This window comes from Theropithecus gelada, chromosome 4 (assembly GCF_003255815.1).
Source record: "Theropithecus gelada isolate Dixy chromosome 4, Tgel_1.0, whole genome shotgun sequence".
Taxonomy (NCBI): Eukaryota; Metazoa; Chordata; class Mammalia; order Primates; family Cercopithecidae; genus Theropithecus; species Theropithecus gelada.
The window spans coordinates 20,583,867-20,598,708 of NC_037671.1; the positions used below are offsets into that span (position 1 = coordinate 20,583,867).

Consider the following 14,842-nt stretch of genomic DNA (forward strand, 5'->3'; position numbering starts at 1 on the left):
AAAGCACTCCCAGGTCACCCTTGAGCTTCTGAAAGCGGACTAAGCAGCATACTCCACACCACACAACACCCATTTACTGGTGGACTCAAGCCCGCCGTGCCATCTCTGTGTCGTAGTTATTTGTGAGCCACTGCTGCCCACTGGGCAGATAGGACCGAAGGTAGAGGAATAAAAAGGCAGACTTCCTTGAGGTTTAAACAGGACTGTGAGCCGTGGAGTCTGTATCTGTGCAACACTTACCACCAGCTTGACTGCTCATTGGCTGTTTTTCTCTTTTTTTGGTTTTTTTTTTTTTTTTTGAGATGGAGTCTCACTCTGTCACCTAGGCTGGAGTGCAGTGGCGTGATCTCGGCCCACTGCAATCTCCGCCTCCCGGGTTCAAGCAGTTCTCCTGCCTCAGCCTCCCGAGTAGCTGGGACTACAGGCAAGCACCACCATGCCCAGCTAATTTTTTTTGCATTTTCAGTGGAGACGGAGTTTCGCCATGTTGGTCAGGCTGGTCTCAAACTCCTAACCGCAAATGATCTACTCGCTTCAGCCTCCCAAAGTACTGGGATTATAGGCGTGAGCCACCCCGCCCGGCCTGGCTCTTTCAGTATATGAATAGAGCGAGTCACTTATTTTAGCTTTATAGAGGTGTGGCCTCTCTGAGTCATAATCGTTAAAATTCACATTCCCCTACCATAGATTCTTCCAGAGTATATGAAAACTGAAGATAGTTTTGCAGCTCCCAATGTGTATTTGGGTCCTGCTCAATTTGTTACCTCTTAAAGACTGACTTCAGGTAAAAGAGCACCATACTCTTAGTCCTTATCACAAGTTTTGCTAGAACGTTGTTCAAGTCAAAATAATACTGCATTGGTTAAAAAAAAAAAAAAAAAAAAGAACTTGCCCATATAGACTTGGACTTCATCCATTGTTAAATTCTTTAATAGAAAATAACTGAATCAGACATGGTGGCTCATGCCTGTGATCCCAGCTCTTTGGGAGGCTGAGGAGGGAGGATAGCTTGAGTCCAGGAGTTCAAGACCAGCCTGGGCAACATAGTGAGACCCCCCCCATCTCTACCAAAAAATTTTAAAAATTAGCTGGGCATGGTGGTGCACACCTGTAGTCCCAGCTACTTGGGAGGCTGAGGTGGGAGGATCACTTGAGCCCAGGAGGTTGAGGCTATAGCAAGCTATGATCTCACCTTTGCACTCCAGCCTGGGCAACAGAGCAAGACCCTGTCTCTAAAAAAAAAAAGAAAAGAAAGTATACTGAATGTCAACATGCTATTTCTATAATGTCTACAAACATACGTGTGTGTTATATGTACATACACATATAAACATAGACATATGTGTGTACATTTATATTGAAGTAATGTTCAAGCTCTAATAATAGCTATGTGTATACTGCTTCCTATGCACAAGGCACTGTACTAAGACCCTTACAAGACCCTACAGACTTAGGAAACTAACGAGAGAGACCGTTGGAGCTACACTTAGTTTTTGAGTTTTGACTGTGAAGGTGAGATAAAGCGACAATGAGATTTTTCATACATTTGATGAATATAATCAGTATATCTAAAAATGTAGAACAAAACCACACTCACATTTTTTCTATTTGTGGAGTGAATAATTATGACTTCGGTTCCCAATTTCACTCTTTCTAAATGGCATGCCTTAATACAATAGGATTCTAAACATGCTGGTGGTACTTTAGGGCTTTTCAAGGAAAACAAAATATGTCTAGAGACAAGTCATTATTACAAGAGCTTTAATAATAGAGATTTCCATTCGTGATTATCTTCAGATTAATGGCCCAGGAACATAATTAAATTTTTCTTAACTCAAATGTCACCATTTTTGTTTTACCTTGACTTCTATAAGTGAGAAAATATTATGGGTAAAAATTCCCAAAAGGAAACGCAACTATTTTTACCTATCTATAAGTTTAATATTTCTAACAATTCTTTCAATCTTTTATGTTAATCCCGTTATAAAAGGTAAGCATTTTACTAGCCCTTGGTTCAGTAAAATAGAGATAAAAATACTGGTGATGCCCTGCCTGGTTTGTATTGTCATTCAAAATATTAAATTAAGGGAATTTCAATAAATGTCCCTTTAAAAGTAAGGGGTGTTACCTGTTTGTAAGAGATCAATTTTCTTCCTATACCAAAGTCTTTGTCAGTCATAATGACTAAAATTCTCCAATTTGATTACAGTTTTTGTTTTGTATTTTTTTTTTTTTTTTTTTGAGACTGAGTCTAGCTCTTGTCCTCCAGGCTGGAGTTCAATGGCGCGATATCCTCTCACGGCAACCTCCATCTGCCGGGTTCAAGCGATTCTCCTGCCTCAGCATCCCAAGTAGCTGGGGGATTACAGGCACGTGCCACCAGGCCCGGCTAATTTTTGTATTTGTAGTAGAGACGGGGTTTCACCATGTTGGCCACGCTGGTCTTGAACTCCTGACCTCGTGATCCAGCTGCCTCAGCCTCCCAAACTGCTGGGATTACAGGCGTGAGCCACTGCGCCTGGCCTGATTACACTTTTAACCAAATAATTCAACAGAATTATGAGAAAATGAACCCAATGCTGTTTTTCTTTTTTTTTCTTTTTAATACCATTCTCATTCCTGGGAGCGTATTGTCTCTCATTTTGCATCAGAAGCAGCGCAGAAAGAAACAGCCTCCGCGCTACGCCCCCTTCACATGAGTGCTGACAGGGACAGTGCGAGGACACCCTACTCAAGTCAGCTTAGCTCTGTCGGGTCCCCTCTCTGTGGTCCCTCTGCTCCATACCCGGAGCTCAGGGCATCCGGCCACCTGCCGCCTCCCCTCAGGAGAGTGCTGGGCCAGCTTCCTCCCAGGGTTCCCTTCTGAAGCGCTTCATGGTGACCGGGCTGCAAGGACAATTGCTTCAGGCTCCAGGGGCCCTAGTCACTAGATAACCATGTGCCCTGCAATCTTTTTAAAATTTTCTTTTAGATCCTAACTCTGCTTTCTTCCACTCTCTTTCACAACAAAGTGATTTGCGTCATGTGGATTGGGTGAAGTCATATTTGAACATTTGGAGTGAGCTTCAAGCATACATCAAGGAACACCACACCACAGGCCTCACATGGAGCAAAACAGTGAGTACCTGGCCCTCCTCCACCTGTGTAAAAAAAGTCCATAACTATATATACACCCTGTGGCCCAGTAATCTCACACCTTAAAACTTACCTCAAGGAAAACATAAGATTAAATGTCCATGCAGAGGGCCAGGCGCGGTGGCTCAAGCCTGTAATCCCAGCACTTTGGGAGGCTGAGCTGGGCAGATCATTGAGGTCAGGAGTTCAAGACCAACCTGGCAAACATAGCAAAACGCTGTCTCTACTAAAAATGTAAAAATTAGCCAGGCATGGTAATGCAAGTCTGTAATTCCAGCTACTCAGGAGGCTGAGACATGAGAATTGCTTGAACCCAGGAGGCAGAGGCTGCAGTAAGCCGAGATTGCACACTGCACTCCAGCCTAGGCGACAGAGCAAAACTCTGTCAAAAAAAAATGCCCATGTAGAAACTGTTTATGGAAATGTCATTTGTTGTAGGAGAAATTTCGGAACTGCCTACATAACATAGAAAAGAAAATGGCTAGCCGGGCGCGGTGGCTCACGCCTGTAATTCCAGCACTTTGGGAGGCCGAGGTGGGTGGATCACCAGAGGTCAGGAGTTAAAGACCAGCCTGGTCAACATGGTGAAACCCCATCTCTACTAAAAATACAAAAATCAGTTGAGTGTGATGGCGCATGCCTATAATCCCAGCTACTTGGGAGGCTGAGGCAGGAGAATCGCTTGAACCCGGGAGGCGGAGGTTGCAGTGCACCAAGATCGTGCCACTGCACTCCAGCCTGGGCAACAGAGCAAGACTCTATCTCAAAAAAAAAATAATAATAATAATAATAATAATGTGTGATAGAAGTTGAAGGGAACAAGAAGGTTTGGAGACAGGTGTACATGGAAAGCTATGCAGCCATAAAACAGAACAAAAATCATGTCCTTTGCAGCAACGTGGAAGCCTCTAGAGACCATTCTCCTTTCCATTAGAAATTAATGTTACAGTGGACTTAGGGGACTTGAGGGAAAGGGTGGAAGGGGGCTGAGGGATAAAAGACTACAAATTGGGTACAGTGTACACTGCTCGATTGATGGGTGTGCCAAAGTCTCACAAATTACCACTAAAGAACTTACTCATGTAACCAGGAATTAACGTGGGAACAGAAAGCCAAATACCACGTGTTACTACTTACAAGTGGAAGCTAATTAATGGGTACACATGGACATAAAGATGGGAACAAGAGACACTGGGGACTACTAGAGATAGGATGGAGGGAGGAGTCCAAGGACTGAAAACTTACTTACTGGGTACCGTACTCACTACCTGGGTGACGGGATCATTCACACCCTCAAACCTCAGCATCACACAACATACCCACGTAACAAACCTGCACATATATCCCCTGAACCTAAAGTAAAGGTTGAAATTACTCAAAAAAAAAAAAAAAAGGAAGACAGATGTAATTTTAATGAGGAGGAATTATGATTAAAATGTCCTTTAAATGTTCTTAACTTCTGTTTTAGTGTTCTAAAGTGAATTGAATAGTATTTTTGAATACCTAGGTGATCCTAGGACTTTGGTATCTTAGTAGCAGCATAAGATCCCGGCCTGTGTCTGTTCCCACTTTAATTCCTATGTGAGATGTTGCACTGACCTTTGCCCTTTTCGGCTTTATCTCTTACATCCTCTCCCATGTTTCACCGTGTGTTCCACCAACCCCTCACTCCTTGTGGTATCCTGAACAAAGTCAGTGCTTGGATTGCACCAAATGAAACGGATGTTGTTTCAAAATTTACCAGACTCATATTGTGTAACCTTTATTGCAATGTCCTGAGCCTATATCCTGCTGTATAACCTAACTTCCCCCGGGGAAGTGCCCCTACCTCTTCTGCAAGGCTCACCTCACACATCACCTCTTTAAGAAACTTCCATTGATCTCCATCAGCTCCCCATCTGGGTTGGGTGGCTCTGCTCTCTGTCTGCCTCCTTTGTATCTTGAGTATACCTGAGTCATATCCTTGGTATATGGAATGGTGCTTTACTGTGTGCTTTGGGGACTCTCCCACTAGACTGGAAACTCATCTCTGTCTCCAGCCCCAGTGTAGTGCCTGGCACAGAGTAAGTTTACAGTAAATGGTTTGAACTAAACGATCAGTGAGGGGACTCTTAAGAGTGTTTCTTGCCCTTTTGAGTCTCTGCACTTGCTTCTCATGGAAACTCCTTTCCGTTAGAACTTAATGTTACGGTGGACTTAGGGGACTTGAGGGAAAGGGTGGGAGGGGGCTGAGGGATGAAAGACTACAAATTGGGTACAGTGTACACTGCTCGGGTGATGGGTGCCCCAAAGTCTCACAAATTACCACTAAAGAACTTACTCATGTAACCAGACACCATCTCTTCCCCAAAAACTTATGGAAATCAGAATAAAATAAAGAAATTAATGTTAACTTGAATGAAACAGCTTCTTTGTGAATTCCATTCAGAGGTAAAACTCTCACTGTCCTGAAAGCAGTACCCCAGCACCTAACCCCAGCACCTAACCCTCAGTGCTGGATATCCCCGTCAGTATAGTAAGAAGGCTTCATGCTAAAGCAGAGTTTGTGGTTTTTCAAAAGAGTGTGGGGGCTTCTACATTTGTTTTCCAACACTTACACAAATGTTAACATTGATCCTTCAAGATCGATGTTTCTTTTTATATTCTACTTTGCCTATTTTCTCCATAGCACTGAAATGCACAGTGCAAGATACAACTAAGTGGGTTAATTTTTTTTCTGCCCACAACATTGTGACTTTTGAGAAGAGAGTTCAAAAACATGTGAAGGGTTTTAATAAGTAAGGGTATGTGTGGATATGGATGGGTGTTTATGTAGACTCATTGGAATTATTTTTTATCGATTTCCAATGAGATCGTGTTTTGTTGTAGAGCCATGCATCATAAGGAGAAAGTGTCACATCTTTGCCATGGAGATAGATCATTATTAGAGAATAGTAAAATGAAAATCAGGAGCCCTTGACTCTGTTATTATTTCATGGTAGATAAATGCCAGAGGAATGAGAATCCGTTTATGGAAAATACTGTCAACAAATGCTAGCCTGTTAATTCTCTAATGATGCCCATGGAAAATGAATAGAAAATTACTTTTAAATGGTTTGAATACCTTTAATGCAATGTACTAAGCTGAGTAATTGTGTTTATGAATATAAAAGTTGATTATTAATTACAGAAAAATATAAATGTAGTTGTTTTCCTTTGTTCTAAAGTGAATACTTATTTCATTATGTTCAAGCTTCATAAAACAATACTTTCTCTTACTATGTACAACACATTCGGATATTTTATTTTTTATTTCATTTTTTATAAAATTTTGGCTGAGACCCAATAAATTGATTTCATGACCCCACTAGTGAGTCACATCTCACATTTTTAAAAATGTGTTATAAGCTGGGTGTGGTGGCTCACACTTGTAATCCCAGCACTTTGGAAGGCTGAGGCGGGTGGATCACCTGAGGTCAGGAGTTTGAGACTAGCCCGGCCAACGTAGCAAAACACCATCTCTACTAAAAATACAAAAATTAGTCAGGCATGGTGACGGGCACCTGTAATCCCAGTTACTTGGGAGGCTGAGGCAGGAGAATTGCTTGAACCCGGGAGGCAGTGGTTGTAGCAAGCTGAGATCGTGCCACTGCACTTCAGTCCGGGCAGCAGAGCAAGACTTGGTCTCAAAATAAATAAATAAATAGTTATAAAACATAAGTGTTACATTTATACAAAATAAATGTGATCTATAGAGCACATCAGGCATCATGGATTGCCATGACAGCTGTTATTTATGTTATAGATATTACGTGCTCACATAATATGCCAGGGGAAAATTCTATTCAAAATGGTAAAAGCAAAGCATCTGCTTCACTTCTTTAATGGAAGAGCAAAGTGATAAAGTTTTGGTCAGATATTAAAAATGACTAAAGATATTGTGTCAAGCCTTAAAACATATGCCTAGAAATATATTTCCTGATTTTTTGTCTTATTCTTCCAAGTTTTGGGCAGCTATTAAAAAATACATTATAACAATTATATTTTTGAATTTTAAAATTAAATTTCTTTTAAATTATTAAAAACTACTTAAAGATTCCAAAGCATAGTCCATAGCATCAATTAAACTAATTTCTCTTGTCTTACTATGGCCTGTCAACATTCCAGCAAAATGAAGAATAAACAGTTATAGCCAGAGTTGCAGCATTCTTGCAGAGAAGAGAAAGGACTACTAGAATCATCTGATTGAATGGTCTTTGGGAGGGGAAAATAAAACAAGATCATTTCATTTGTTTGCCCATGGATCACAACTCTGTAAAAACTACATATTTATAAAATGATAAATATCATGAAAGAACATAGAAAGATGTGGTATTGATGTTCATGGACACCACAGTATTCAGAGATTTTTTTTAATTTAATTTAATTTTTTTTTTTTTTTTTTTTTTGAGGCAAGGTGTCACTGTGTCACCCAGGCTGGAATGCAGTGGCATGATCATGGCTCACTGCAACCTTGACCTCTTGAACTCTAATGATCCTCCTGCCTCAGCCTCCTAAGCAGCTGGGACTACAGGCCTGCACCACCACCCCTGGCTAATCTTTTTATTTTTTTGTAGAGACAGAGTTTTGCCATGTTGCCCAAGCTAGTCTCGAACTCCTCAGCTCAAGGAATTTGCTCGCCTCGGCCTCACAAAGTGCTGGGATTACAGGCATGAGCCACCGCATCCGGCCCAGAGGTTTTTTTTTTTTTTTTTTAAAAAAAACCCATTCCATCTTAACAGACACAGTCCATTGCACAAAACTCCTACTTGCACCATGAAAAGTTTATGATGACTTAACATCTCAAGTACTTTCAGTAATTGTTGTTTTTTTCTATTTTCAAATCGGATTTTGAGATTTGCACTCTATGGGGTTTTTAGTAACTGACAGCATGCTGTTTGAGACCCGGCCTGTCCAAGGGCACGTGACTCTACAAAATCATCCTTCCCTGAGTTAACAGTTGGAGCTGAAAGTCGCTGATCCCATCTCCTAACCTCTGCCTCCAGACCGCAGCTGTGTCAGGCAACTGCTGCCCTGTTCAGTTGTCAGGGTGAAATGCCAAACTTTGAGGCCAGTGGTTGGAAGAGAGTCTACGTGTGTGTGTGAGTGTGCCAGGGTGGGGTGGGGGTGAGTTGGGTGGGAGGAGGCAGCTGTGGAGCAATCTGTCTGGAATGTCTTCTTACATTTACCGTAATAAATGGAACGTTGTCATTTCTATGAGCTTTTTTCCAACATGAAGGCAGCTGTCAGCTAGAAAGACCCCACACCAGAAGCTACTTGCCGTTTTCAGTTAGTTTCATCCTTGCAACTGGACCTCTTTTTCTTATGAGTTTGTGTCATGTCCTCAGTGCTAAGTTTCAAATGCACTTTGTTGAATAAATTGATCTTTTGGCACAAACTCAATAGCAACGCTGTTACTTAGGATCCCTCGCAGTTGGTCAGATCTGTAATATTCCTTGGCAGTTCCTTCAAATCAGATAACTAAAGCCGAAAGACTAAGGCCTAGTCTTTACACTTACAATTACTGAAATAATTGATTTTTTTCCTACAAAACTGTTCATTTCTGTGAATCTATAATTACAGACAATTATTCTGTTCTAAAAAAGTTCTGTTCAAAAAATTCTGCTCAGAAAAAGTCATGTAAAGAATTCTATGAGTAGAATAAATATGATTATTTTATTAACTTTCAGATGTTAAACTTGTTGACATATTTCTGTCCTTTCCTGTATTTTTGTATTACTTTAGCTTTGGGAACAAATAGAATATAATTATTTGTAGAGTAGAATAAAGCTGCACATGGACAAATGCATATACAGTGTTAGGTAATAGTGATGTAGTTCTATTTTTGTTGTTGTTGTTACTGCTTTTTGTTTTGTTTTGTTTTGTTTTGTTTTGATACAGGGTTTCCCTCTGATGCCCAGGCTGGAGTACAGTGGCACGATTGCAGCTCACTGCAGCCTTGACCTCCTGGACTCAAGAGATCCTCCTGCCTCAACCTCCTAAGTAGCTGAGACCACAGGCGTGCACCAACATGCCCGGCTAATTTTTATATTTTTTTTGTAGAGATGTGATTTCACCATGTTGCCCAGGCTCGTCTCAAACTCCTGGGCTCAAGTGATCCGCCTGTCTTGGTCTCCCTAAGTGCTAGGATGATAAGCATGAGCCACTGCACCCAGCCAATGTAATTCTTAATAATACAGGTTTTAAAAATCCATCCTATACACTATCATCCATCCTAGCCTCTCCTGAACCTCCAGGAAAATGCAAGTAGTTGGGGGCGGTTACAATTATAGACAAGGTGGTGTTTCATGTTTCCCAAAGCAAAACACTTTAGGATCACTTATTTTCCTCTAGTTAGGTGTTTCTTTTCTTTCTGTTTCTTGGTGTCAAGGCCAAATGGTCTGTTAACAAAGCGAAAGTTTAATAGCTTACTTTTGATCAAATTAAAACTCAGCCAGAGGGTATCCTGACTTCTTATAAATAATGTAGACTCCATGGCATGTCATTAAATATGAATATGTATGCCTTGTATGTTTTCAAGTCTTCAGGCCTCTCTGCCTTCCTCTTGCTGTTTACAAGAGAAAACTGTCCTGAAGCTTTTATATCCAAATGTTCATTTAGAACTTGTGCCAAACCCACACCTTAGGGCGATTAATCAAAGTGAATGGGCAGAGTCTCAGATGATGTGTTGGTTGTCCGATGACAAAGCTCACTATTCTCCTCTATGGCTCTTCCCCCGGAGTGACTCTGGCCAGTGCACCTGACCACAGCTGCTTCGTTCTACTTAGTTAAGTTTGGGCTTCTAGGTCCTTTTTGGGGCTCTGGGTGGCCAGTTACTTTCATTCTCCTATGGAAGGGTTCCACATTGCTCAGCAGGGGTTAGAATGTCATCAACTAATGAAGGAGCCTCAAATGCCCAAATAGATAATAAAGTTAGGTTGGAAGTGGCTGTGAGTTCAGCTTGACAAGAGACCACATAATTAAACCAATATGGCTTAAGCATCTACTGTGAACCGAGTTCTGGGCAGGGGGCTAAGAATACAAAGATGGACAGATGGCATTGTGGACACAATTCCTGTCCACGGAAATGCACGTTCTAGCTGAAGAAGATAAGCAATGCACCATAATAGAATGGGGGAGCAGCATGCTAGGGAAACACACAAGGCATGACGCTTGCATATACCAGGACAACGTGGAAGGCATGGCCCATCCTGTAGTGCAGCGTGGTTCTGGGGCCAACAGCAACCTGGGCACTTGTTAGAAAGCTCAAGCCCCTTGACGGGATGCGGTAGCTCACGCCTGTAATCCCAGCACTTCGGGAGGCTGAGGCGGGTGGATCACCTAAGGTCGGGAGTTTGAGACCAGTGTGGCCAACATGGTGAAAACCTGTCTCTACTAAAAATACAAAAAGTAGCTGGGCGTGGTAGTGCAGACCTGTAATCCTAGCTACTCAGGAGGCTGAGGCAGGAGAATCGCTTGAACCTGGGAGGCAGAGTTTGCAGTGAGCCGGGATTGCACCACTGCACTCTAGCCTGGGTGACAGAGCAAGGCTCTGTCTCAAAAAAAAAAAAAAAAAAAAAAAAAGGAAATCTCAGGCTCTCGGGCCCCACCTCAGTCCTCCCGAATCAAAACCTACTTTTCAACAGGATTCCCAGGTAATTTATATGCATAGTGAAGTTTGGAAAGCACTGCTCTGCTGTATTTAAGTTGGGCCAAAGGAGTTGTCATAGGGAAATCATTCACTTTTACGTGTTCATTTATTTAGTAATTCACTTCCTTGGTAACTATTTATTGGCTGCTTACCATGTGCCAAGCACACACCAGGCATTATATGTATACTACGGTTCTTCCGTGAAGCAGCAGGGATTTTATTATGATGCATCAATAAATAACAACAATACAAAGCTAGGTTGGAACATAAGCCTTGTGAATTAGACTCCTTCCTGGGTGGACAGGAAGAGCCACAAGAGGGTTGACACTTGATTTGGATCTTGAGGGCGAGCAGGAGTTCCCTAGGCAAACAGTAAAGGGAAGGGCAGTTTTGGAGCAGAGAATTCAGCATGTGTACGTAAGACACGAACGGTGTACTTTGAGAGAAGGGCTGGTGGTTTCGCAGAGCTGAATGTGGCAAAAGGTGAGGCCAGAAAGGCAGGTTGGGGCCAGATGGTGAAATCCTTATGCATCATGCTGAGAAGGTGGGGCCCTGTGGTGTTTGAAGTTGTTTCCTTTGCCATAGGTTTTGTTGTTTGTTTTTTGGTTTTGAGACAGAGTCTCACTCCGTCGCCAGGCTGGAGTGCACTGGCACCATCTCGGCTCACTGCAACCTCCGCCTCCCGGGTTCAGGTGATTCTCCTGCCTCAGCCTCCTGAGTAGCTGGGATTACAGCCATATGCCACCATGCCTGGCTAATACCTCAGGTGATTCACCCACCTCGGCCTCCCAAAGTGCTGGGATTACAGGCCTGAGCCACCGCACCCGGCCTGCATGGGTTCTTCAGCAGAAAGCAACACACTGTGAAAAATGACTTATGATTTGCATAAGATAGATGGAGAGGGGAAGAGATTAGAGGCCCTGCTACGTGTTGGGAGACTTTAGCGGATAGCTGGAGGGTGAGGTAGTTAGTATGTGACCTAGAGTATGACAATGGCAATGCAAAGAGATGGCATGGCCACTGAGTTGGAGGACAAGGGACATAAAATCTAACACAAAATTTCCAATCTGGAAGTCTGGGAGAGAATCGTGGTAATATAAAAAAAGGGAAATCACAAGGAGGAGCCAGTAGAGAAGGAAGGAAAAATCTTCACCTGGGGTTTAACCGCGTTGTGTTTGAGGTGCGGGAGGTATAGGAGAGGCGTCCAACACGTGTAGTCAGGAGGTGAGATTCAGATCTGCAATTCACTGAAGGGGGAGACCCAGATGTACGTGTTGGGAGTCATCTACCTAGAAATGACCAGCAGATAAATAAGATGGTTAAAAGAGAGAGAGTGAGATCAAGCATAAAACCTTGGAAAACACCATTATTTCAAGAATGGGGTAAACGAATCAAGGAGACAAGAGCTAGGAGAACTAGAAGAATGGAGGGTCTTCCCATTCCATTTCATTTATCACAGTGACAGTGTTCATGTGTCCGGCTCCTAGAATCCCCTTCCTCTTTCTTCCTTACGTCAAATCCTGTCCATCCTTCCAGGTCTACTGAAACAGCCCTCACTCAAGAAGCTTCTCTGGGCTGGGCGCGGTGGCTCATGCCTGTAATCCCAGCACCTTTGGGAGGGCACACAAAGCTATAGGAAAAACAGGCTGGCCAGTGATACCAACTGTAGTAAGCTGTGGTGAAAAGGATTGGACAAAGGCTGTCATCAGCCATGATTACCATGTTATTAGTAACCAAGAGCAGTTTCTGGAGGACTGGAGGCAGACGCAGTTTTCCAGAACTAAGGAGTAAGAAGTTTTTGTAATCAAAGTACTGTGGGAGGTTGAGGCGGTTGGATCACAAGGTCAAGAGATCAAGACCATCCTGGCCAACATGATGAAACCCCGTCTCTACTAAAAATACAAAAATTAGCTGGGTGTGGTGGCGCATGCCTGTAGTCCCAGCTCCTTGGAGGCTGAGGCAGGAGAATGGCTTGAACCCAGGAGGCAGAAGTTGCAGTGAGCCGAGATCGCACCACTGCACTCCAGTCTGGTGACAGAGGGAGACTCTGTCTCAAAAAAGAAAAAATAAAAAGGAGTAAGAAGTTTCCCTGTAATGATCTCTTGATTATTTCTGGACCAGTTGTCTAATTTGATGGATTATTTCTTATGGCGTCAATTTCTGCCTTTTGAAATTTGGGGTATTTGTGAATTTTCATTTTAATCTGTGCTATATCGTCAATAGAATAAGTTTAGGTGAAAAAGAGTCAAATATTTCCAATTTCACACACAGTCATTAAGAGCTGTACTGTGACGCTCTAAGTAAATGTGTTTTATATGTGTGTGTGTGTGTGTATATATATATATATATTTTTTTTTTTTTTTGAGACAGAGTCTCGCACTGTCACCCAGGCTGGAGTGCAATGGTGCGATCTCGGCTCACTGCAACCTCTGCCTCCCGGGTTGAAGCAATTCTCCTGCCACAGCCTCCGGAGTAGCTGGGATTACAGGCGCCCGCCACCATGCCCGGCTAATTTTTTGTACTTTTAGTAGAGATGGGATTTCACTATGTTGGCCAGGTTGGTCTGGAACTCCTGACCTCGTGATTTGCCCACCTCGGCTTCCCAAAGTCCTGGGATTACAGGCGTGAGCCACTGCACCAGGCCGTAAATGTGTTGTGTTTAGAACTGTTTTTATTATCTCATAAATACCTTTGAGTTTTAGTATCAGTTGATAATGATGCAGGGAAGGTCAACCCCAAAAGTGGGGCTTAGCCGAGAGGGTTCTTGGTGTCGCCAGGCAAGAATTCAAGGGTGAGCCAGCGATGTTAGATGGCAGCTTCCATGGCAGCAGCAGTGTGCAGCAGCAGCAGAGGAACCAAAGGAACTGTGCCCAGAGTAGCAGCTCAGTGACCATTCTGCCATCATATTTATACTCACTTTTAATTATATGCAAATTAAGGGATGGGTTATTCAGAAAGTTCTAGAAAAGAGCTGATAACTTCCAGGTCATTGCTATGGAAAGGGGTAGTTAGTAACTTCCAGGTGTTGCCATGGCAGTGGTCAACTGACATGGCCCTGGTGGGCATGTCTTCTGGAGAGGTGCTTTCACCCGTTTCCCCCATTGCAGCAAGTCTTCAGTCTGGTTTGGCATTCAAGCCCTGCCCATCCCCAGTCAAGGCCTGCCTCATACCTCAATAAGAATCCATAAATATTTTAGAGTATTTTTTTTTTTTTGAGATGGAGTTTTACTCTTGTCACCCAGGCTAGAGTGTAGTGATAGCATGATCTCAGCTCACTGCAACCTCTGCTTCCCGTGTTCAAGCAATTCTCCTGCCTCAGCCTCCCTAGTAGCTGAGATTACAGGTGCGCACCACCATGCCTGGCTAATTTTTGTGCTTCTTTTTTAATAGAAATGGGGTTTCACCATTTGGCCAGGCTGGTCTCAAAATCCTGACCTCAGGTGATCCTCCCACCTTGGCCTCCCAAAGTGCTGGGATTACAGGCATGAGCCACCACACCTGGCCATTTTAGAGTATTTAAATCTCTCTCTCCATCAATCAAAATAGTAGTAGCTTTTAAAGCTGCCTACTTTAATGGTCAATATTATTTTATTTACCAGAAGTTTTTCATAACCAAGAATTCAAAACTCTCTATACCTAAGGGCTAGCAAGTTAATATACATTTCTAATTTATTTAAACCATCATCCTGGGAAAAATTGTTCATATAAAATTCCTGAATTCATGGTGTTGAAGGCAGTGGTGCAACTGAGTGCATCCTGTTGCCCATTCTTTCCTCCAATCCCTCTTAGGAACATCAGAGAGTGGTGGTTTCGTGGGGCAGGCAGAGATGCTTCCCAGAGCAAAATGGGGTCACTGGGTATGAGGAGACCTTGAGTGACCCCAGCTGCCAGCACCCCGTATTGTTATTTGTCAGTGAGATGCCACACTCTGCGTCTAACTGCCCAGCCTTTGCTCCCCAGTCCGCCCCCACTTCCCGAGATGGAGCCTCCCAGCGGTCACTGCCACAGCTGAGTGATTTGCTCCATCTCGATGTCCCT

General features: G+C 43.0%; 1 protein-coding gene across 4 annotated transcripts in view; it reads left to right on the forward strand.

Moving 5' to 3' along the window:
- The window catches only part of CAP2 (cyclase associated actin cytoskeleton regulatory protein 2), a 171,074-nt gene that overhangs the window by 124,227 nt on the left and 32,005 nt on the right, over nucleotides 1–14,842 (forward strand). For 3 of the 4 annotated variants that reach the window (XM_025383110.1, XM_025383112.1, XM_025383111.1), the window contains one exon: nucleotides 3,012–3,117. The exons of the other annotated variant lie outside the window; for it this stretch is intronic. In XM_025383110.1, the coding sequence (XP_025238895.1) occupies nucleotides 3,012–3,117 (106 nt within the window). The remainder of the gene's footprint in view (nucleotides 1–3,011; nucleotides 3,118–14,842) is intronic. 4 annotated transcript variants of the gene reach the window in all.